The sequence below is a fragment of the Cyprinus carpio genome, chromosome B10 (assembly GCF_018340385.1).
Source record: "Cyprinus carpio isolate SPL01 chromosome B10, ASM1834038v1, whole genome shotgun sequence".
NCBI classification, from domain to species: Eukaryota; Metazoa; Chordata; class Actinopteri; order Cypriniformes; family Cyprinidae; genus Cyprinus; species Cyprinus carpio.
Genome location: NC_056606.1, coordinates 3,063,616 through 3,087,939, shown reverse-complemented (window position 1 = coordinate 3,087,939; position 24,324 = coordinate 3,063,616). Strand labels below are relative to the sequence as shown.

The 24,324-nt window shown below is 37.2% G+C and overlaps 1 protein-coding gene across 3 annotated transcripts in view; it reads left to right on the top strand.

Moving 5' to 3' along the window:
• The window catches only part of map3k1 (mitogen-activated protein kinase kinase kinase 1, E3 ubiquitin protein ligase), a 57,462-nt gene that overhangs the window by 17,602 nt on the left and 15,536 nt on the right, over positions 1–24,324 (top strand). Inside the window, exons 1-10 of one of the 3 annotated variants that reach the window (XM_042732113.1) lie at positions 11,148–11,242; positions 13,712–13,862; positions 14,926–15,117; positions 15,406–15,600; positions 18,361–18,477; positions 18,565–18,713; positions 19,254–19,375; positions 20,496–20,577; positions 22,369–22,561; positions 23,815–24,069. In XM_042732113.1, coding sequence (XP_042588047.1) covers positions 13,719–13,862; positions 14,926–15,117; positions 15,406–15,600; positions 18,361–18,477; positions 18,565–18,713; positions 19,254–19,375; positions 20,496–20,577; positions 22,369–22,561; positions 23,815–24,069 — 1,449 coding nt within the window. In that variant the 5' untranslated portion in view covers positions 11,148–11,242; positions 13,712–13,718. Of the gene's footprint in view, positions 1–11,147; positions 11,320–13,711; positions 13,863–14,925; positions 15,118–15,405; positions 15,601–18,360; positions 18,478–18,564; positions 18,714–19,253; positions 19,376–20,495; positions 20,578–22,368; positions 22,562–23,814; positions 24,070–24,324 lie in introns of those variants that run through there. The other 2 variants (XM_042732112.1, XM_042732111.1) reach the window with 2 other exon arrangements.

Below are 24,324 nucleotides of genomic sequence, written 5' to 3'. Positions count from 1 at the left end.
CACTGAGGATTTACTAAATGTTATACATTAATCTGACTTTATTTTTTTTACTGTTTTTATCATGTCCAGCAATGTTTCAATTTGTCAGGACATTTTAATAGTATGAAAGAAAAAAAAAACCTGCCGCAGGATTAGCTCTGCTAGCATAAATTTGTGGATATATTGGCTCATTTCTTTTATAGTTTAATCTATATTCGGTTTAAACACATTTTTTCTTCTTAACACACATCGTCATTATACTTTTAAGGGAGCACTTGATTCATCAATCCTATTAACTCTTTCCCCGCCATTGACAAGTTATCTCATCTTTTAGAAGACAATGCTTCCCAGCCAAAGACAAGTTTTTACGTCTTTTCTTGTTTTCATTGTTATACACTCGGGTGCACTATTACACATCTTCTGAACGAGTACAAAACCTCCCGAACAAAAACACACATGAACAGGACGGAGAAACAAGCGATCTCTAATGTAAACAGATGCATATTAAAAATAATGCGATCATCAGCAATAGACAGCATATAAATGAAAACTGCATAATATTACACAGTAAAATGTTGATCTAGGAAGTGGTACATGTCTGTGCAAGCTTTGGAGGTGTTGATGGAAGCAATTTGCTGGATTTATGCTTTGATAATCGTACTTAATATTATCCAGATGTAGTTTTTGATAAAAATGTGATTTTCTCACCTTTTTGCTCGATACTATACATTTTTATGAAACCTACCTATATTCAAGTGCTGATAAAAAAAAAAAAAGAATACTTAAAGGGATACTCCACCCCAAAATGTAAATTTTGTCATTAATCACTTACCCCCATGTCATTCCAAACCCATAAAAGCGAAATTATCGAAATATCGCAAATGTAAATATTGCAATATGCATATCGCAAGGGCGTTCGATATCTAAATAATTTTTAATAACTTGAATCAAAACGTCGCAATAGGTCAAAGTTTTAGTTCGACGCATATAGCAGAGAATTGCTTGACGTTAAAAAGAGTTTAGTCCAATAAGTAGCAGAAAACAACTCTTTGCCATCTCGTCTTGCTGTCTGACCATGGACTGTATAAAAACAGTGTCTGACTCTGCCACACACATGCAAAGCGCTCACACACATAAACACAAACACAGAGACACGTTTCAGACAATGCTTGAACACCGAGTTAATTCGTCTTTCGTATCTCCTCCTTATGTTTGAACAGACAAATACCCACAGAATTATGTCAATAGTACCCGTCTCAATGATCATTCTCGTAAACGTAGTCGGTTATGTCTTAAATGAATTTAAACAGCTGAGAAAGAAATCAGATGTGTATCATTATACTGGATCCGTGCAGTCAGATTTAAAGGGACAGCAGCCTATAAATACATGCTGCTGAATATGTCACTAATGTTAATCAAACAACGAAACTGCTATAGCAAAGATTAATCTAAATTTAATTCATACAGTGAACACAATGCAGTGTTTAACACTTAATAATTACATTTCTGTACCTGAATGTTTATTTTATCTATGTTTGTAAATTGTGTATTTCTTTTTTTCTTTCTTTTTTCACATGCCTTTAACAGGGCTCCAAACTGCGACTAAAACAGTCGCATTTGCGCCCATAAATATTAATTTGCAAGTGACGTTTTTGCTGAGGTCGCCACTGGCGACTACCCGCCGAAAGCTCCTCAGGATTTAACGCTAAAAAAGTTTTCTCAGGCGGATGATTTGCTTCATTCTAGCAGCGCCCCGTCTGTGATAAAACAAACTCGGGCCGAAGGTTAATACACACAACTACACCGAGTGTGGACCTGCCGCGTGTACAACAGCTTTCAGCCGAGTCCGGCCCATAGAGAAAAAGCCGTCTGTCAGCCAGAAGTGTTTTGTAGAGTCGGCGCGGCTCTGGTCCATTATCTTCTCACCGATGCCGAGACGCATGTCAGACAGAATCAGCCCGAGTGTTATTGCTATCTGGGTATATATTTACATGTTATAACTTAAAAATTTGAAATGTAATGCCCTTTTTTCCTAATTGTTTTGCGATCAAATCTTTTGTTATGTTCACGTATTAAACTGAGACGATGCGCATCAAAGTTTCCGTGGAAAAAAAAAGAGAGTTTCAGACAGTCCTCATCTCTGCCGCACATCAGTGCTGACCCACAGTCTGATAAACGCAGCTCCGCTGTGCAGCGAGAGAGAAATGACGGAGACGTAAGAAGGGAAAATGCAGAAAATACAGCGTCTATTTCAAGCACAACTTGAACAAACTAGAACAGGTAAAGCTGTCAGCTGTGTGGATATTGCCAATATCGTTAACAATTCTCGTTTATAATAATTACTAATATGGCTTCTTCTAAACAAGATCTGTGTTCTTTTAATGCGTGAACTTCATTATTTGAAGTGCAACTGCCGTCCAGTAATCGCAAAAAGCTCTGTGCTTTGTCACTTTTTTAATAAAAAGTACCAGCTTTAAAATTATTCTGAATTCATAACGAAATTCAAACAATACAGTTTTGACGCTCCTTAATGGGACAAGCGCGGTCGCTTTAGCGCCTCAGTTCAAGGGCAAGTGAACCCATTTAATCTTTCTCTTTACTAATATAGTACATAATGAACATGAGTTAACATCAAAAGGTAGGCTATTTTATAAGAGATCCTACAGTACAGCTTACTGAAATGTCTCATGTAGGAGGAGCCCAAGTGATGCTTATGCTCCATGAAACTGGTACAGATTCTGTGTAATGAACAATTCTTTGTGACTGTAGATTTCAAGCTGGAAAAGACATTTAGTTCCCACTTTAAGTGAACCTTAGTTCCCAGGTCATCTACAAGATGGATTAAAATGCTGATAAAGTCAAGAAAAGATGAGACATAAACACATGACAGTATGATTGAAATGTTGAAATGTAAATAAATAAATAATTATAATCGTAAAATAAATAAAACACGTTTATTCTGAGGCACCTAAAAAAAAATTTGGCTCCTAAGTTTTTTTCTATAGGAGCCAATGGCTCCTTACTCGATTTTTTTGTTTGGAACCCTGCTTTAATCATGTTTGAAGTTTTTCTCTCAGGTGTACAGTAAGCCCATGATTGAAAGTGCTCTTAGTTTTACAGTGTGACCCAGTTCGACTGTAACTGAGTGTGGTGATATTGTGGTAAGGCTAATGGCAGTGGCAGTTAGCAGCTTGTTTCATGTGCTAGTTCACATTACAGCCGGAACCTGGTGGATGAGCGTGACAAAGTTTGCTCTCTGTCACACCCCCGTCATGCTTAAAGGCAAGGAAACCTGATTAACTTCACTAAAGCAGTAGACACTAGTACTTCATGCCTGTCCCAGTTCCTTAAAGTTGTTTTTTGTAGCTGTTGGCAGGACAATGGTGTGTGGTTTCAGAAATTACCAATGAACAAACATGTATTTTCCAAGGCTTCCTGCAGTGAGCAATGGCAGACCATAAGACCAAAAAAATGCGCGTTTGTGTTCCCTCTCGCTGCCTGTCTATGTTTGGAGTGGTGTGACCAGTGATCACACTGCAAAAACAATTCAGGGCGGATGGTGTGGTCAAGTAGGCCTAGTTTCCCTTAGTAGGCCCCATGGCTAATTTTATGTAATGATTACAAAATTTGTCTCATTTTTATACTCATTTTATTTAAAAAATAAAATAAAATAAATTGAGCTTTCTTAAATGAACTATGATTTATCAGCTGTTTTTCTTATGGGGCCTGAAATGGGGGGAATTTTGTCAATACCCTGGTACCTTAGTTGTTTAGGCCTGTCATGGATAAATAAATACCTTCTGCCAGTAGGTGGCAGAAAATCCCTGTTTTAATCACTGATTAATTGAATCATTGGCTGACTTGATTTGTTCCAAAACAGATTCATTCAGGATCTGATTCAGGATTCCCCCCAATACAGATTTGCTCTGCACTGTTGAATAAAATTAATAGCACATTTGTGATTGCTGCTGATATTCAGGAAAGCACTCTTGCTTGTGTGATTTAAAAAAAAAAAAAAAAAAAAAAAAAAAAAAGAAATCCCTCAAGATGTTTATTTTTATTTTTTTGCGAAGTCAGTGACATACTTTAATGTAATCTGTCATCGATAATGTCATCTCTGGTGGATAAGGACCTAGATAGGACCTCTACAGCCTTAATGTCAGGGGAGATCAGGACAACCAGATGAGCCCCAGAGACAGATCCACAGTGAATACCTTGTCTCCAGTTGAGTCCTCTGCACAATGTGACTTTGCTGCAGCCTGGAATTGAACTGCTGGTTTCGTCTGGTCAGAGGAGAACTGGCCCCCCGACTGAACCGGTTTTCTCCCAAGGTTTTTTTTTTCTCCATTCTGTCATTGATGGAGTTTTAGTTTCTTGCCGCTGTCGCCTCTGGCTTGCTTAGTTAGGGACAGTTCATTTCCAGCGATATCGTCGACTTGATTGCAGAAATACTATGTAAACTGGATGATGACATCACTGAATTCAATGATGAACAGCGTTTAACTGAAAAATTAGTGTTTACTATTGTCATTTTGCATTATCGACACACTTTTCCTATTTAATACTGTAAAACTAATGCTATAAAGTAAATTTAATTTGCATAAGTTTTACATAGTACACATTATTAATCTAAAGTAGGGATGTAATGAATCACTCAGCTCGCGATTCGATTCCCTTTTTTTTTTTTTTTTTTTTTTTTTACAAAAATTATGAATTAAATGTGTCCTTTTATTATAGCTTGGACAAAAGGCTGTACATTTCTTTGTGAAATGAAATATAACTATAATAATATACTAATGTAGCACTTGCATATTATTGCTCGTTTGTTGGTTTTGATTGCTTCTATTGTCCTCAGTCACTTTGGATAAAAGAAAATGAAATGACAAAAAAAAATTTTTGTGATCAACTTTTTTCTTTTTGATTCAACAAGACAACATCCATTCAAACAAACAAATCAGGGAAATTTAAATAGAAAATTTAAATAGAATGTAAATGTAAATAACAAAACTAAATTGAAATTTTAAAACAAGCCCCAAATCAAATGAATTAGTAACACAAATAAAATAAATCTCTTCATATAAACAAAATAAGGCTTTGTCTGTCATCTTTCCATTTAAATTAGAGGCAGCCACTGCATTTTAATCATGATCCAAACAAAGATGTTGCACACATGCAACATGAGCAGTTTTTTAAATCTAAATTAGATTGTATAACTTCGAAATTTTGAAGCAAAAACAGAATGTTTTGACTTCAGTTTTGTGAAACTAAACATAAAAATATCTGCATGAAACCGAAACAGCAGACGAGCTGAACGAGATGCAGATTCACTCTCTGCCAGCAGGTGGAGCTTAAAGCCTTTCCTTGGTTTCTGCTGTAAACGAAGAAGCACTGCACTTATGAACTTTAATATGCATTATACAGAGGCAAGATGAAAAGAAAAAAATACCATCTAAACTTTTCTAAAGACAGTAAGTTCCCCTCAGACATGCATTCATATAAACTCCTGCCCCTAAATGAATCATGACTTGTTTAGCATCTCAACTGATTTGAATCATCACATATTTGAATAAATTTTCAACCGGCTCGCGGTTAATCGTTACATCCCTAATCTAAAGTGATATTTGATACGATTGTAGAAAGATGTGTAAAGCATCTTTGTGACCATTGTGATCTTTTCGCTCAATTGACCTTCCAAGCACATTATAAGGGTAATTTTCATCTGGCAATAAAAATATTGCTTTCTCTGTATGTAGCCGTAATTGGCTCAGCTCCCTTAGTGGTGGGCAATATCACCAAAATCTTATTTCACGGTATGAGAAATTTAATATCACAATAACGATATATATCTCTTTATGGCTATTTTTATTAAAATAAATGTTTTTATTAAAAATAAGAACAAAGAAGCAAGTTACAAACACAATAGAACAGAAATACAAATTAAATCAACTTTTTATTAAATAAGCTACAGTAGGTTTATTTAACATAAGAAATACTACAGGAATTAAATAATTAGGTGTATTACTAACTGCATAGTCTTCACTGTATGAATCAAAAATGAATTGATTCTTGTTAAAGATCCAAAAGTGATTCTCTCTGTCTTTTGGAATTGATTAATATTAATGACACAGACAGCAGCAAGTTTATTTGGCTGCTGTCCCTTTAAGACCGACTGCACTGATCAAGTATCACTATTAGGTGTATATAACTTTTAAATAGTTCTGTGCAATGTGGATATATTTGCATTCTGCAAAATAAACAGTATAGCAAAATTTCTAATGATCGACACTTTATACTGTAGTAATGATAAATACCGTCATAATGCCCTGCCCTAATTTCACTCTTAAAAATAAGTTTTAAAAAGAACTTCAAAGCTTACAGGCATCACCCAAGATGACTTCTGGGATTTCTGACAGTTTCTGACAGACACATCCTGGCACTTTCATGCGTCCTCTGTACTTGTGTTCTTCAGTATTGGAATTAAACTTCAACGGTTGATGACGATGAGGTACGAGAACACAAGTAGCTTACTGGTTTTGTGATAAATTATGAAAAAATTCCCGACAGTTAGTATTACCGTTTCATATTTAATTATCGTTAAAACTGTATTCGGTTGATAAACTAGGGCTGTGTATCACCAGCAAAGTCACAATACGATACAGAGGCCACGATACGATATGCTTCACAGTACAGGACTGCACTGAATTTCACCTCAGAAGAATTTAGTAAACCAGCTGTTTATTAAATACTGCATACTGTAGGGCCATTTCTAACTATTGGCAGAGCAGGCAGCTGACCTCGGCATTATGAAGGGCCTCCATAACTGTACCACAGTACAATATAGGTAATGGCATATGTTTCATGTTTACGTTGGGCACTCCCCACCAGGTACAATATTCTGATTGTTTGCATCTTGTTTTGAAGCCCATAACTAATAATGTACTCGTTATGTAATATATATTAAAAAATCATCTTTACATTGCTGGTAGGTTATAATTGCACAAATTAACACACTTTCTACACTTAAAAAAATACAAATAAAAATTAGAAGAGTTCTAAACTAATGCGCTGTCTTCACTGTATCTCACACACATGCCGAGTCATTCACAGATCATGTTGCACGCGCACAGACATTCAGCAGCAATCTTACATCTCTTTATTTCAAGCAACCCCAGTTGTGTTCTTCTGCAGCTAGATTAAACCTTCTTCTAGCCTATATATTATGCGTTATATCTATATATTTTTTTAGAAACGTCGCACTTTTCTTCTCCATTTTAAACGTTTTTTTTTGTATTCAAATGAAACGTCGTATCGATGTATCAAACACAGCACTATAAATAACTACTGTCCAACATAAAGCACAGTTTTCAGTAACAGTTTCACGTGCGCACATCACGCAGAGTAGTTTTATTTTTTTGTGAAAACATGGCAGAAAAGCTGGGAGTGCTAATGGAATTATGCAAATTAATATATGAATGAGTTAATAATAAGAATGTACCTCTGAAAATTCTGACTGTCTTCAGAAAAGATTTGATAGCATTTTGTTTGCATCTTCACTCCATGTTTTACCTAATAAAGTAGAGTTCTTAATTGCAATACTGCATTGTCCACAGAGGTTACGGGAAACAATTCTTATTCTACTGTTCCATAAGTGCCACCTAGTGACAGAGAGTGGATTTACAGGGTGTTGCATTTACACTCAGCCTGTGTACGGTTCTTGTTTGTCCAAAAATTCACATGACCTGCTGTAAATTTTGACCTGTTGATGGAAAAACAAGCTTATGTGAATTCCACACATTAAAACTTTTCAAATAAGGTATCTAGAATTATTTATGGAGCGGATAAATACATATAATCATTTATTACTCAATTATCATTTTGATTTAATCCTTTTCTTTATTTAAAGTCTGAAATGTGAGCTTTACCATTTTATGAAACTTTTAAAGCTTTATTTGAACTTTTCGTACATGTTATTGTTGTCAGTCATGTCATTTAAAATCTGGACATCATTGGTAATGTTATTGTTTTCGTGTTTATGCAAACAAAAAGTAATTTTATTTACTGTTTGTTCATTTTGAATTCAAAACTTGGTATAGCAATACTCTTTGAGCATTTCCATCACATTTTAACAATACCGTGATAATATTGATAACCGTGATAACTTGGGTCACTATAACCGTGACAAGAAATTTTCATGCCGTTACATCCCTTAAGAATGCATGTTGAGAAACGCCCATTGAATGAGGTTTAAATTAAGCATCCCAAGATGCACCTCATGATTTCAAATGTCCAGACTGTGCAGAGCTGGGAGCTGAATGAAGGGTTTCTGTATGTTGTGTGATGAGCAAAGCTCTCCGCATTTCTCAACACTACTGCTCTCATTGTTTACCAGTTATTTGTGCTTTGTGTGTTTGCTGGAAAGGTTAGTTTGTGGCTGGATCTTGGTTTCTGATAGCTGGTTTAGTTCATGTGCCAAGCGCTGGTTAGTTGAGTGCGTGTTTGGAGTCTTTCTGTAGCGTCTGAGTGTCCGACCCCTCCAGCAGAGATGTGCTCATTGTGTTCAGAGTAACCCGAGTGCTAAGAGCACAGCGGCCCATGAGAAAGGGTGTGCACAGCTACAGGCCTGCAGTCTAGGCTTACGTGCAGGGCTGAAATGGATTCTCAGCCGCTGGCTCTTCCACATCCCACCTGCTTGGCCCACAATGCCTCTTTGTTCCTGCCCCATGGCACTGTGGGATAGCTGTTATCCGAGAGGCAGGGGTTGGCCACCACGGACTTTCTCATTCAAAGTAAAGATGGTGAATTCCTGCTCTCCGGTTTCGCTGTGGCTGGCTCGGGCTCGTGAGAGCTGCTTTCTCCTAGTGTGGGAGTGAGCTGTTCTGTTGTTTACTTGCATGCTTACAGTGTTGCCGTTTGATTTGCGTTAAAACTGTACTGTTCTTGTCCTGAGCACTGAGTGTGAGAGTATTTGTCAGTGCAAACAATCAAGAGGTCAACCGATGGTGGATTTTGCCGATACCGATAGCTAGGTTGGACCACACTGGCCGGTACCGATTAATTAACCGATAGTTTTTAAAATGGATACTGAACAAAAACCAAAATAGTGCTTTATTAAAAAAAAAAAAACAGTACTGAACCAAACTAGTAGTAGTAATAATAATAATAATAATGGTAAATGTTGAAATTAACACTCTAACAAGGAACAATGCTTACACAGCTTTCATGAATCTTAATGTTACAAATGGACTCTTATTTAAAAGTGTTACCATTTAATTTCAACAGTCATGCTTAAAGATGCACATCTTTAAGTATATCACAAAGGCCATAGCATTAAAATTATGTAAATATATATATTGTTTGATACTCTCACACTTTAACTGCTTCTGTTCTTGAACACTTGACGATTATCTAATTAAAATAAAAGCGCAGCGCTGAGTCTAGGAGAACTTGCCGGTATCACACACACTCCGGATGTGTCATGTTCAACTCGAGCAGCGGTCTAAAACAGTTTATTTGATCACCAAACGGACACAAGTTTACTTCAAGAATAAATAATGAGTCCTAGATGAATTTGAAGTTCAGTGTTTAAAAAACAGAGCAAACGGAAATAGAAAGCGCGATCTATATTATAGCTCTATAAATGAAGCATACAGACTTTATTAGAGCCACAGAAAGACAATAATTTCACTGAAAATGCACAATACACAATTTATGTACATTAACAATGATTCGGGACAAATAAAATGCAATTTAATGGAAATCGTCTGAAGTTTCCCGCTCTGTACAGCGTGCAGTATCACTTGTCTATACAAAAAGCACGTGCTGTCAGTGATTTCAACAACTAGACGCCGCTCATGCACTGTATAATGACAGCAGATATAAAATTGTCTGTACACGGGAAAACCTGACTCCGCCTCAGCTGTGCTGAGGTGTTATTTTAATAAAAAAAATCTTGCCGATTAATCTGCAGGCTGTGCTGAGGTGTTATTTTTATCAAAATGTTCTTGCACAACGAGATCAGTTCCTTACTATTGATAATTCTAGTGCTGTTACCACCTGCTAGTTAACACACATGCTTATGTTAAAAGTTATTGTAAATATTATAAAATGACTTAACAAAAATGTCATGTAATCAAGTCTTTATCAAGTAAGTGAAGATTTTTATCCAAGCAACTGGTCGAGTTAAAAGTACATTAGCAGTAACAAAAAAAATATAGCATTGCAAAGAATAGTATGAGCAAACCCATTAGAACAAGGAGACAAATTCAGTTTTTTCAGGTATTTAACAGCAGCATCAAATAGTCAAACATTTGCAGATTGAGAAGAAAAAACATAAAGAAAACAAAAAAACAAAAGTAATAACTAATAATGATGTTATATCTATCTATCGATCTATCGATCTATCTATCTATCAAGTGTGGTTTATTCACAGTGTGATTACTTACATTTTATCAGTGTAAAATTAATCAGTTCACAGACTTGGCTAATTTGTTAAATACATATACAGATGTGTGTGTGTGTGTGGGGGGGGTTTACATCTGTTGCACTTATTTCTTTTTGTTGGGTCCTGTTGCAAAACCCCTCAAAACATAAGGCAGCATGTTTTTTTTTTTGGTCATTGAATGCACTCTGACCAACTCAATAAAAACACTCACAAGAGCATCTCTACCCTCTTTCTGCAAAGTACCATAATTATCTTTAACACACCGCTATTATCGTCCCTTTGGCTTGACCTTCCGTTTTGAAACCACGGTTGGCTTTATTTTTAATACAGCATGTCAACTTAAAACACCCTGTCCCTCTTCCTACAAGACCTGCAGGTCGTGTCATCTCTCTTCTTTTCCTGGAGCTTACTGTAATTTCATGATTGACAAACTATAATCAATATTTTACAGCTAGCCTTACCATCAATTACCGTCAAACTGTGTAGAAAACATGGTAATGTTACTGTAATTTTTTTTTTTTTTTCGTTTGTAATTTTAGTATCATGCTTGAACATTGTTTTAGTTAAGGTCAGATCATTGGATTAGCCCCACAGTTTTTGGTGAAGTATTAGCAGTCGGTTGATCAGCAGATAGCGGTTCTGTAAAATAGTTGCTGTTTTTGCAGTTGCTGAGACGTCACTGCACTTCCTCATTTGGTTTGACTCGGGGAGCACAGGAAGTCTGGCTTTCCTGTCCTAGGGTTGTTATTGTTATGCAGCGCTCACTACTGCTCATTGAGGAAGCTGAAAGAGCCGATGGCACACCAGTGATCCTGCTGCTCGGTAAAGATGGAGACCCACACCGGCCCACCTCTCGCTCCTCATCCTGCCGCCACATGTGGATACACAGCGCCAAATGGGTGCTTAGACTCTCTCTCTCACCGCCTGTCTTTCTCAGTCCTGTTTTTTCTGTTTTTTTTCTGTCTCTCTCTATCTCTGTCTCTGTTGGGTGGTTCAGGGGTTTTTCCACCATTCATTTTAATGATGCTTAATGAGACCCTCAGTTGTGATTTTGATCTTATGTGAATTGGTACATGACGGGTAAGTTCTTTCAGAAAGATCACGCAGTTCTTACTGTGCAGTGTTTCCTCCGTTCACTGCAGAAAAATAGTGACAGAATAATTCAGTCTCCTAAGAGTCATTTATTCATGGATGAGACTTTGCGGATGGCTTTGTGTTTATCACTGCATTTGAAAGATTGCTTTTGTTCCTCGTTTGTAAGTCACTTTGGATGAAAGTGGCTGTTAAATCAGTAAGTTCACTGCTGAGGATAGTGCTGTTGGTTTGTCTTAATTTCATTTTAACCAGTCTTTTATTTCATCACTTTCAATTTTGATTGCTCTGACTACTTTTGACATAGAATCTGCACAATGTTCAACGGCTGAAATTTGGCATTTTTAATTATCGGCATCAGCTCAGTGTAATGTTTGGGACTTGTATGTTAACAGTGCCAAGACGCAGGACCCTGTTCTAAGCAGCTTAATTGTTGAACAAAGACAGTAAACTAATGTCTAAAGTAGGGATTAGGGATGTCAATTTTTGATCATTTCCATGATCATTCGTCATTTAAATTAACAATAAATGAATCGATTCATCGTTAACCTTAATGCTGCAATTTGCGTCTATTGCAGCAGCACGGGACAGGATGTGCAAAAGTCACAAAAAAACCCCGCTTTTTTCACTCGAATTAAAGGGGTTTTAGTCTGAATAAAATGCTATTAGCAGGATTGTAAAATGAATAGATGTGATTATGATCATTTGATAAAATGAAGAGAGCGCGCCGTACGTTTGAGATTATTTTACTTTGTTGACTGTTTCCTATCCTGTCACAGAGACCGCTGAACGCACCTATTTAAATGGTTTCGTGGTGCTCTTTGTTGTATTTTAAAACACAATCGCAATGTTTTCAACATGGCATTTATTTTTTGACATTTAAAATAAAACTCTCCCAAACGTAACTGTGGCGCGTGTGGCTGTGCTGCGCAGTCAGTGAACCGCTTCCGTCGGCGCTGCTACAGCAAAACACACTGTTGCTCACATCAAACATTTTTATATGATTATTATGACCAGTACTTAATTTGATCCTGCTGGATCCTGTTCCGGAAAATCTCAGATTTTGAATTTTTGCATTCCGTTAGGCCTGTTTGTTTTTAAAGATCCAGCATTTACAGTGCATTAGATCGTGATGAGTGAGTGAGGGTTTGGCTAGATTTATTTGGAGGTTATTGCTCATGTCTAATTCAGCACAAATCCAAATGTTTCCATATTCGCAATGTATTTGAATGTTAAACTGTTATTTATAATGTAAACTAGTCTTGAAGTTTACACGCATTCGCATATAGACGGAAAAGATAATCCTCTTCACATGAGCAACAACGTTCTTGGCATAACAGCAGAGTGGACCGGTATACTACGGTCTATTTAAACTGACTAGTGTATCCTTTTATATGTTTGGTTGACTGTATTTTATTTAGATAATGAACAGACTGCGATGTAAGTTTCAATTGCTAGAATATGTGTGGTGTGCGTGCGCGAGGTGCCGGCGCGATCGAACAGCTGAAACATAAAAAAAACTCAATTTCTAAGGAGTAAGATATAATCTGCAAAAGTGTTTACTTTTATTTGTGCACACTCACAAAAAAACTGAAGATTTGTGCTCTTGTAAAATAAAGCAAACAAACAGAATGCGCATTGTCATCCTTTTTTTTACATGAACTTATGGAGCGCCGCCACACTTCTGTTTTAAATCTGTTACTTATAATTAAGTCAGATATATTTCGCTTTTTTATTATTATTAAAACAAATTGTTATTTTTTATTTAAGGCCTATCACCTACATAGGCTGTACATTTTCCTTAAAGCATCCGGTTTTGTCCCAAGGCTTGAAAACCTGTGCCCTCGGCTAGATAGGTCCATGCAGAAACTTGTGAACGATGCTCGTATGTGGCATCATTGAAAAAAAAAAACGTATTTTCAATGTCAGCGCATTTTAATTGCTGTTTTGAATCCAGCAATTATTTATTTACAAATTATAAACTCTTGATTATGACAAGTGTGGTATAAAAGCTTTGTTTATTAGAGGAATAATTGGTTAGCTGGAAAATGTTACATCACAACAGTTTGGATGCTGTTCGGGTCCATAGCCTACATTTACACGGCTTTGTTCTGGTTTGCCGGTTGGTCATGAATTTCTATATGGCAAATATGGCAAAAGTAAGTTCACACATGCTTATTAACTTTCTTCTCATTGCAGTCGAGACATGGAGAGCAAGGAGACTCTGCGAGGTCTGCAGAAGATGGAGGACCGGCCAGAAGAGCGTTTGATCCGAGAGAAGCTCAAGGCCACCTGTATGCCCACCTGGAAGAGCGAGTGGCTGGAGAGGCGGAGCAGGAGAGGCCCGATGGTACGGGACAGTTACATCATGACTCCGGTCATTTTCTGTTCATCACAAGGTTTTGTTTTTCTGCAACTGTTTGACAAACAGTCACGAAAGTTATAATAGTAAGAGAGTATATGAGAAGCTTTCATTTGTTAACGTTAGTTAACTATATTAACTTATGTACTGTACCTCTGCAGTATTTTTTAATCTTAATGTTAATTCAACATTTACTTATAGTTTTTAAATTGAAAATTAAGGCTGTGTACATCTGTTAATGTGAACATACAATTAAAATTGTATTGTATAAACTAACATTAACAATGAACAATAATTTTATTACATAGTTTGTGTTTAGCTAATGCTAATTATAAAGGAAGTTTAAAAAAATGAGTTCTGGCCTGACATACATGGCCTATAAACAGGACTCGATTTGAGGGATGCCATTTGAAAGTTTTTTTTTTTTTTAAGTAAATTTTATAATAACAGTGTTTTTTGTTTTGTTTTTAACTAATTAAATGGCTTCGGTAACCAGTCTAATTGTAACTGTGCTGTCAGGTTAGTTTTTGTCCCCACATTTTTCCTCATCATTTTCTACAATACGACAGTTAACAATTAAATCACTGGCTTAATTAACTAGTTAACTATTGTTAACAACTGTTAATGGTTAAATCATTTAATCACAAGCCCTGTTACCAAAAATAGTTTGAACTAAGAAACAGGAAGTGAGCAGTTCTGAAGTGGAACGGCTCCTCCAGAGATCAGCATGACTTCCTTATATAACCATCAGAACAATCGACCGTTGACAGACTTTCACACTGGCTGCCTTAACGCTCCACTGCAGTTAGACTGTAATGTTTTCTCACTGGAAATAATCATTTTTAGGAATACAAAACATTAACAAGAAGGCTTTGGCATCTGTCTGTTAACAGAGCAGTTATTGATCAGTGTCCAAATATTGTCTGTTATGACACATAACTACAAGACTAAATAAAAAGGCAAATGAAGACACAGAAAACAGGATGGAAATGGTTTGGCTCTTATTTTTATGGGATTTTTCTCTGTGTTTTCTTGTGTGATTGAATCTCAGGTAGTGAAGCCCATTCCTCTGAGAGCAGACGGCACTGAGGCGGGAAGCGACAATCACAGCTCATCTTCCTCTCAGAGCAGGGGTCATCGCAGCCCTTCACCTGGACCTTCCTCTTCTTCATCATCCTCCACTAAGACCGCTGGGAAGCCTGATTCTCCTGGCCTGCGCAGACGGAGAGCCTCTCCGGTGCCTGTGAGTTTGAGATGTCTGGAATTCACATTTAATCTAGTTTGAATTTGAATTGATTTTTTTTATTTTTTTTTGTAAGGATGCATGTTTTGAAAATATCATGTGACAGGGATTCCACAGGTCTGGTTCAATAAAAAAATAAAAAATAAAGTCATCAAGACAATAGCATCATAATGCATCTCTACAAAAGAACCGCTCGATTTAGTTCAAGTTTCAAGTTCTGTGGACTTAAAAGTCTAAAAATCTGTTTTGCTATGTAGCTGATGCGTTTGTTTGAATGTGTGGTTACAGAGTGGGAGGGTGACGCCCCCTCGGAGAGCTCCTTCGCCTGATGGCTTTTCCCCATATAGTCCAGAGGAGACCAACCGCAGGGTCAACAAGGTCATGAGAGCCCGCCTCTACCTGTTGCAGCAGATCGGACCTAACTCGTTCTTGATCGGTGGAGACAGTCCTGACAACAAATTCCGGGTGTTCATTGGTCCACAGGTACGCTAAAACAGACCTCTGACATGACATTTGGCAAATAAAGCTGAAATTACTTTATTATGTGAGAAGGCACTCATACGTAAATAGGCATGAAACTAAAACAGCTGGCAAATCGGTTCCCTGGGACAGCGACCAGTTATCTACAGGGTTTCTGCAGGTCTTAGAAATGTCTTCATTTGCCCTTTCACCAATTAAGGCCTAAAAAGGTCTGAAATCAGAGCAGAAAGTCTTAAATAAAAAAAAATATGATTATCTTCCTTAGTATTTTTTGGCAGGGCTTGAAAACGAAGAAAAAAAATAATTCAATCAGTTCACTCAGAGCAGAAGAGATATTTTAACGTTTCTATTCCTGCATTCCTTTGTATTATTATCGTTCCGAAACCTGTTTGCCTAGAAAAAAATACTGGGTAATAACGCTATTTTTAAAAGTTTATTACATGAATAAATAAAAATAATAATAAAAAAAAAAAAAAAATAAATAAATAAACACAAACAGCATTTTCTTTACTCAAAAAAAAAAGATCTGCATCCTAACCCGTTGTGCTTAGTCACAGCCAATACAGCATCATCTTTTCTAGATTTTGGCCAAATGTAGGCTACTAAACAAAAGAAAAAAAATCTGTTAACGCTTTAAAGACATTAAAGTATTTTTAAGAAATGTAAAAATGTTTGCTGCTTTGTTAAAAAAAAAATGCTACTTGTATAACATTGCGTTTTGAGAGGGAAAAAACAGGCTATTTTATGTTGCATTTTATTATTGGGCTACATTCAGAAATAATGTGTTAAAATGCCAGTAAAGCAAAATGTTTACAAACTACGTATACATATCTATCTATGACAAGCACAGTTTCCTTCTCTCTGCAACAAATCTTCTGAAGTTTAGGCTATAAAAACGTAAATCCAAAAACAAATTAATTTAAGGTGAAACTGATGCCTACCTCTCTCATTCGGCACAAATCCAAATGTTTCCATGTTCGCGACGTATCTGGATGCTAAAATATGATTTATTAGGTAATAGGCTTTGTACTTCACCCACATCGACCGCATCTTAGCCATGATGAGTTCAGCTGAGTGGGCATTTCACTCGCTGGATACATCAGTGTCATATTTGCAGGCCGTACTACTGGAATTCGTGATTGGTTGACACCAAATTTCAAATATTAAATGGAATGATAAAATAACATTATTAACCGGTTAATGGCCATTTAAAACGTTTGATTCTGTTCGGAACTGCAAGATTTGATTTCGTTTCTGTTTCTGGTTCCGTTCTTGTCAAAATTTTGTTTGTTTCCAGTTTTCTTTTTCGTTCCTTGAACCGGTTCAGAGCCCTGTTTTTTTTTTTTTTTTTTTTTTTTCATTCTAGGGGTCTTGAAATTAATCGATGCATCGGGACGTGGACAGTTCTGCAGCGATGCAGTAATAGACTGTAATTGATTATAGCCTACTGACGTCATACGTGTTTGTCACGCCAGTATAAAAAAAATGCACCCACTATTTTTTAATTCGAGATCTGTGCACATTTTTGGAAAAAACAAGCTTATAGTGGCACGTGTGTGCACTACAGACAATCATGGCAGCTTCGTGGTATAGAATATACGTGCTGTGAAACACGCGTGTGCATTGCTTGGCTTGTGCTTCCACCCACCGTTATATCAGTGTTTTACTTTAGATATGCTTTCATTTATGCTGTTTGGAATGCAGTACGTATTAGATGCATGAAACTGTAAAATTGAATCGAATTGTGAAACCAGTGACGATTCACACCTCTAGTCCACGCCTTCTTAAAACACCTCGTTCAAACACGCCCCACAAATCTACACCACTGGGTTGGACAATTTGCATAACACCGCCCAAATGTTTACGCAAAGGCAAGGCAAGGCAAGTTTGTTTATATAGCACATTTCATACACAATGGTAATTCAAAGTGCTTTACATAAAAGAAAGTAAAATAATCATGAAAAAAAATAATAATAATAATCACAAAAGTAAAACAAGAAATTTAAAAACTTTGAAAATGATTGAAACATTGATTTAAAATGAATTTAAAACAGTTAAAAATAGAAAATGATTTTACATAGAATACAGTGAATACATAAAATACAGTGCAATTTTTTTTCTCTTGCAAAGAAAGAAGGCTAACTTTTATTCTCGCTATAGTATTGTTGCCGCCGCCGCCATGTTGTGGAGATGCCGTGTGTTTCCAAATATGTTAAAGGGCGTAACATTTCTGTCACATGCTTGAGGTATTTAGCCAGTCACTGGATAGCTGTCCAATCAGAGCTCACCTCGCTTTTCAGAACGCTGAGCTTTGTCTACGCGTTTCAGAAAGGCAGAGCAGAGAGGAGAAACAATAATGTACAGTACACAGAAAATAATGTGTTTTTTTTTACCTTAAATCACATAAACACATTGTATTACACCAAATACACAAAATAATGTTCTTTTTAGCAACATCATATGACCCCTTTAAATTTATAAAAACTACAGAAACCCTGTATCTATTCTAGTGTTCTTATACATAAATACTGAAGGGAAAAAAAATGAGGTTATCAACTGATTTTATATATAAACATCCTGATTTCTATTAAAAAAAACTGTATTTTAGAAGAGAAAATGGTATTCATAAAGAAAAATGTAAATACATATGCTCTGTTTCCTGTTTGCATGCCTAATGTGTTACAGGATGTATTCTAGTCATATTTGTCACTACTATAATTTGTAATTTTTTCATCCTAATATGGTGTCCGTTATGTTGAGCAGACGTGTAGCTGTGGGCGAGGGACGTTCTGCATCCACGTGCTCTTCGTCATGCTCCGAGTCTTTCAGCTGGAGCCGTCAGACCCTCTGCTGTGGAGGAAGACCCTGAAGAACTTTGAGGTGAGGAGACTGTTATGCAGCCAAAACACGACGAGCTCTGTGCCATCGCTCAAGCTCAGCACACACTGATGTTCTGATCTCACTCAGGTGGAGAGCTTGTTTCAGAAGTACCACAGTCGCCGCAGCTCGCGCATCAAAGCTCCCTCACGCAGCACCATCCAGAAGTTTGTCTCTCGCATGTCCAACTCTCACACGACGTGTACCTCCAACGCCTCCCCATCCAGCAACGAAAGCAGGTCTGTGAAGCTCCAGAGACCCTCTAATTTGGTTGAACTATGCGATTTGCATTCTTGAGCAAAATAATTCACTCTGAATTCATAGTTTGCTGCTATTATGACATCATATACAGTGCCTTGCGAAAGTATTCACACCCCTTCCATTTTTTCATGGTTTATGTTGTAGCCTTATGTTAAACCTTACAGGTTTTTAACATTAAGAGAAATTTAAAGCAGTTTAACATAAAGCTGCGACGTACCAAAACGTGAAAAAAATGAAGGGGTTTGAAAACTTACGCAAGGCACTGTATGTCTTGCTTTTACCCCACTGGCTGAGTGGGAGAGCCAAGTTTCTGAATCCCAAAAAAGGTGTAGTTATTGTACTGATCTATCTGTGCGATGCTAGTAAGTTGTCAAAACGAGTCATATTTGAGTTCAGTTCATTCTTATCTCAAAAGTCCTAGAAAAAATGGATTCCTCATGAATGGATTCCTCGTCAATCCTTGTGTCTTAGTAACTTTTTTTTAAAAGCTGTGCATGTGTGTCTACTCCTGTGAGCAGCATGAAGGATGAGGAGGAGCAGATGTGCCCTATCTGTCTGTTGGACATGCTAGATGAGGAAAGTCTGACAGTGTGTGAAGAGGGCTGCAGAAACAAACTCCACCATCACTGCATGTCTATATGTAAGTAGCAGGAAAAATATCAGATTATCCCACATCCCCTGGTGTTATATTTCGAATGTTCACAGGAACTAGCATTGACTGTCCACATCACAGGAGGAAGAGCCTATTTATAGGTCCAGACAATTTTACAAATACAGCCCACATACAGGAAATGCAAAACACACACTTTCAGAACCAAAAAGTCTGATAAAAAAAATTTGAAACTTTATGAATTTCTTTTTTTTTAAAGGTGTAATTTTGGATAAAATTTGAGCTTTCATTTTGAATTGATATTTTGGGCTGAGAATATACATTTATTTGAAGAGAGGCCTTTCAATCGATTTCCATCCAGCAGTACAAGTATAAAGTCAAAGATAATGGCTTTTGAAGATATTTTCAAGTTTTAGATATGCTCATTCGTTGTCTATATGACAGATCTCTTCTTATGTGCTCCTCTTATGGCAGCTTAAAAACACTGAAAAACAGCACAAAACAAAGTTGCATGTTTATACAGACCGACAAATAAAAGAAAAATGCTACAGATGGAATAAAAAAATTGGTCCTTTGAGAATATTCCCATGTAGTGTAACCAGTAATATTCAGCTATTCAACAAAAGCTGTATTCAAACATGAGTGATGCTTGTGTTACAATTCTCTCGGACACCAGTTGGATATTAAAAGGTGCAGCATGTGGAAAATTAGTGTGCAAATGGTAGATCAGGTTAGTCAAGGAGAAATGTTGGGATGATACAATATCAGCAATCACAGACGTTCACACTTGGACAGGATTCAATTTCTTGAAAAACTAGGTAATTTGAGTTTTTTGAGGAAAAAAAACAGACTTGGCAGAATCAGACTGGATTAAAAACACAAAGTACATCTGTGAAACAAATTTTACTGACCTCTGAGAAAACTAGTCCCACCTAAATAGAGCTTAATGCAGTAAATAGGCTAAATATTGCAGAAAACTCTCATAATCACCACAAAAGTCAGATTACATGTAAAAACTAGAACACTGCACACAGAAGATGATTTGATTTGTAGTGACTAGTTGTTTGCTGAATGATCATCCCTGACCCATTTCTAGCCCTATATACCCTGACAGTTGTGTGAGCATCTCTTGTGTCCTGTTCGTTTTTAGGGGCCGAGGAGTGCCGGAGAAATCACGACCCGTTAATCTGCCCTCTGTGTAGAGCCAAGTGGAAGTCTCATGATTTTTACAGGTACAGATTTTTACATTTAGCAGACTCTTTTATCCAAAGCGACTTACAAATGAGGACAATAGAAGCAATCAGACCAACAAAAGGTCAATGATATGTCTAATAATATGTGACAAGTCTCAGTTGTCACGTAGCAAGGGTTTTTTATAATAAATAAAAAGAAAACAAGTAGCAAGAATAGAAAGGAACAGGGAACGCTAGTATTATAAAGTAATTTTTTTAAATAAAAATAAAACAAGTAGAATAGAAAAAGAATAGAGAATGCTAGTGTTAGAGGGTCAAGTGTTGTTTTTATTTAAATAAAAAAGGAAACAAGTAGATAGAATTAGAATAGAGAGTGCTAGAGAACGTAAGAGGAAAAAAAATCAACAGTTCATGTATGAATAAATGTACTTTCTGAAGCTGAAAGTGACAGTTACAGATGTTTTATGAGCATTAGGACCGAGTACCTCATAAATATTTTCGTATTTAAGGAGGTGTGCAGTTGACTAGCGGACCCATAACAAAAGAGTCTCGCATAAACCCAAGCAGGCCTGATGCTAATTGAACGCAACAAGCCCCAACACAGATGGAGTTTAAGAAAGATGCCGCTGTCAGAGCGGCAGACAGCGCTAACTAATGAAGCTGGCAAAACCAGTGCTGATGCTTCATTCAGATTTACTCTGAGAGGAGGTCATGCAGAGGTCAGGATAGGCAGCATCACAGAGTCTGGTGTCGACTCCTCTCTGGTGGTTAGGTAAGCGAGACAGCCTGGCACCAGCCATGTTTGTGTGTCTGCCCGGGATAGACATGCTAGCGGCCAGTCAGGTTTTGGTATGTTCCAACTTCCCGCAAACCATCCAGAGAATCGCCCCACACACAGAGCCGCATGAAACCAAATCCTGATGTTTCTTCTTTTAGGAAACAGCAATTATTCTAATTTCATGAAGTAAATCCCCTTCATTTGTCATGATGCTGTGCTACACATCATGGTCTTGCCATCTCAGGTTTCAAGAACACAAATCACGGGTTTGGTTTGTTGCCTTTGTGGTGTTCCTGCGATATTAGACCTTACACATGCATTGTTTTGTTGTTATGAGACATTACAGTGGCCATTAGTGTAACCTGTCTTCTACAGTCAGTTACCATTTCAGTGCAAACATATGTTAATTATGTGCCATGGAGCGGTTTGCTTGTAATACTTTGACCAGTATTTCAAGACGCAAGACTCAGCAGTGTAGCGTTTTTTTTTTTTTTTTTTTTTTTTAAATGTAAAGACCGCAATGATTAAAGATTAGATTGTTCTGCCAAAAAATTAACTCGAAGAAAAGTTGTTTATTGACTCAATTTACATTCATGCATTTAGCAGATGCTTTTATCTAAAGTGACTTTTTTTTTGAATGGTTTGTCTGAAGATGAAGTCAAATGAATTATCTCTGCTAATGAGTAACATGACAACCAAACATGGCATCATGATACTTCAGTTGGCTCAGTAAGATGTGATTTATGCCGTTCACTACTGTTTTGAAAGAAGTCTATCCAAGGCTAAATTTATTTGATTGAAAATACAAGGACAATAATATTATGAAATATTGTTACAGTACAAATGAACAGTTTTTGTCATCTATTGCTGTGATGGTAAAGCTGAATTATTCATGCAGTCTTCAGTGTCACATAATCCTTTTTTTATAGATGTATATTTTATGATACTTTAATGAAAAGAACGCGCAATAGAAAAGTAGTACAGTAGTGTATCATGGATGTTGCTTGGACAAATAATCTGATAGCTGTTTGTCTGTGTATTGGTGTGTGTAGTTATGAAGCACCATCTACAGTGGAAAGCACAACAAACCGCTCCCAGAGTCAAACAGCTGCTTCTTCTTCAATGTCTTCATCTCTTCATACCGAGAGCTCGAGAACGGGACAGGAGAGCGACCTCTCGCTCCCACAGTATGGAGTGCAGCACATCCCACAGACGTACACAGAGCTCGCCGAACCCTGGATCAAGGTGCGCTCAACCTGCAAACTATACACAGATAAGATCATGCTTATGGTCTTCAGACAAAAATGCATTAACATGACCATTCATGAACAAAAAAAGACACTTTTTATATAACACTTGTGTGAAGGTGATCACCAGTTACTGCAGCAAACGTTACACACCTTTGTGAAAGAATTCTGACGGGGATAAAAATGCTGTAGCTTTAAAACATTTTGTTTGCTTGTATGTTTTGGATCATTGTGTTGACCCAATAGTGTATCAGCTGCAGTTTCTGGACTGATCACTTCACATTCTCCTGGAGAATTCACTGATTCAGAGCAGAATTTACTGCTTGCATCAGCAAAACCATCACACTAGATAGGCCTGAAGGTCTTTGGAGGTTGTTCTTGGGTTCTTTGTGATTTCTGGATAATTTTGTACCTTGGATTTTGGCAGGGCGATCACTCCTTGTGCAACTATTTCAAACTCTCTTCATTTGGATAAAATTGCTCTGATTGTGGTTTGTTGGAGCCAAAGAGGCCTTAGAAATATCGTTGTAGCCTTCTCCAGACTGATAACTCTTCACTTTCTATTACAAAGCCATCAGAAGACCTTCTTTTTCTTCCTAATGATCCACTGTAGCCTAAAAGGATAGTCTGGCCAAAAATTATAATTCTGTCAGTTACTCAACCATATGTTGTTTGTATGTAAACATGTATGCCTTTCTTTCTTTTATGGAACATAAAAGAAGATATTTTGAAGAATGTTGGTAACCAGTTTCAGTCCCCATTGACTTCCATTGTATGAGCATAAAAATTAATGTCAGTGGGAACTGAAACGGTTTGGTTACCAACATTCTTCAAAATATCTTCTGTGCTCCACAGAAGTCAGTCAGTCCTGCAGGTTACAGAAAACATTATGGTGAGTAAATGATTTCGTTTTGGATGGACAGAACGGGATTGATTTAATTATTGGCCATAAAAATAATTGCCGGCCATCAATATTTACAAAACTCACTACTTATTAAAGATCATCTCACATAAACTGACCTGCTTGACTTGTGTTTTCATCTAAATTCTCATTCCTGTAATGCAAAAAAAAAAAAAAAAAAAAGTGAACTTATAAGTATACGTTATGATGGTTTTTAGTTCTTAATGGTCATGAAAATGTCACGCTGCAAGAAAATTTTTATTCTTACTGTTCTATTTTGTTATCACCGTTGGCATGACTGTCCGGCTGACTTCCTCTGTGTGGTTTTGTGTGTTCATGCTCTCTCTCAGGTGTTTGGTTTGGAGTTGGTCGGCTGTCTCTTTTCCCGAAACTGGAACATCAGAGAAATGGCTCTTCGGCGGCTGTCACATGACGTGAGCGGCGCCCTCCTCTTAGCCAATGGCGAGCATTCATTGGCCGGGGCGGGTGCGGGGCTTGGGACAGCTGCAGGGGAGGTGTCCGGAGACGTGGTGGTGGAGTCCTGCTGTAGCGTGCTCTCCATGGTCTGCGCTGACCCCGTCTACAAAGTCTATGTGGCAGCACTGGTGAGATGCTACACCTCTGTATTCTTGACACCACCCTTGCCTCTGCTAAAGTGTGTGGCAGGGTTTCTGCACGTCTTAATCCACCCTTCTGCAAATTAATGCCTTAAAAGACTTCAATCAGAGCAGGAAGACTTAAATTCAGGAAGTCATGGCATTTAATGTTGCATGAAGTGAAAAATGTATATCTTGCTCAGTATTGTTGATTTCCAGTACAAATAATTTTCTTTACTTGCTCTTAAAAAGCTCTTTAAAAAG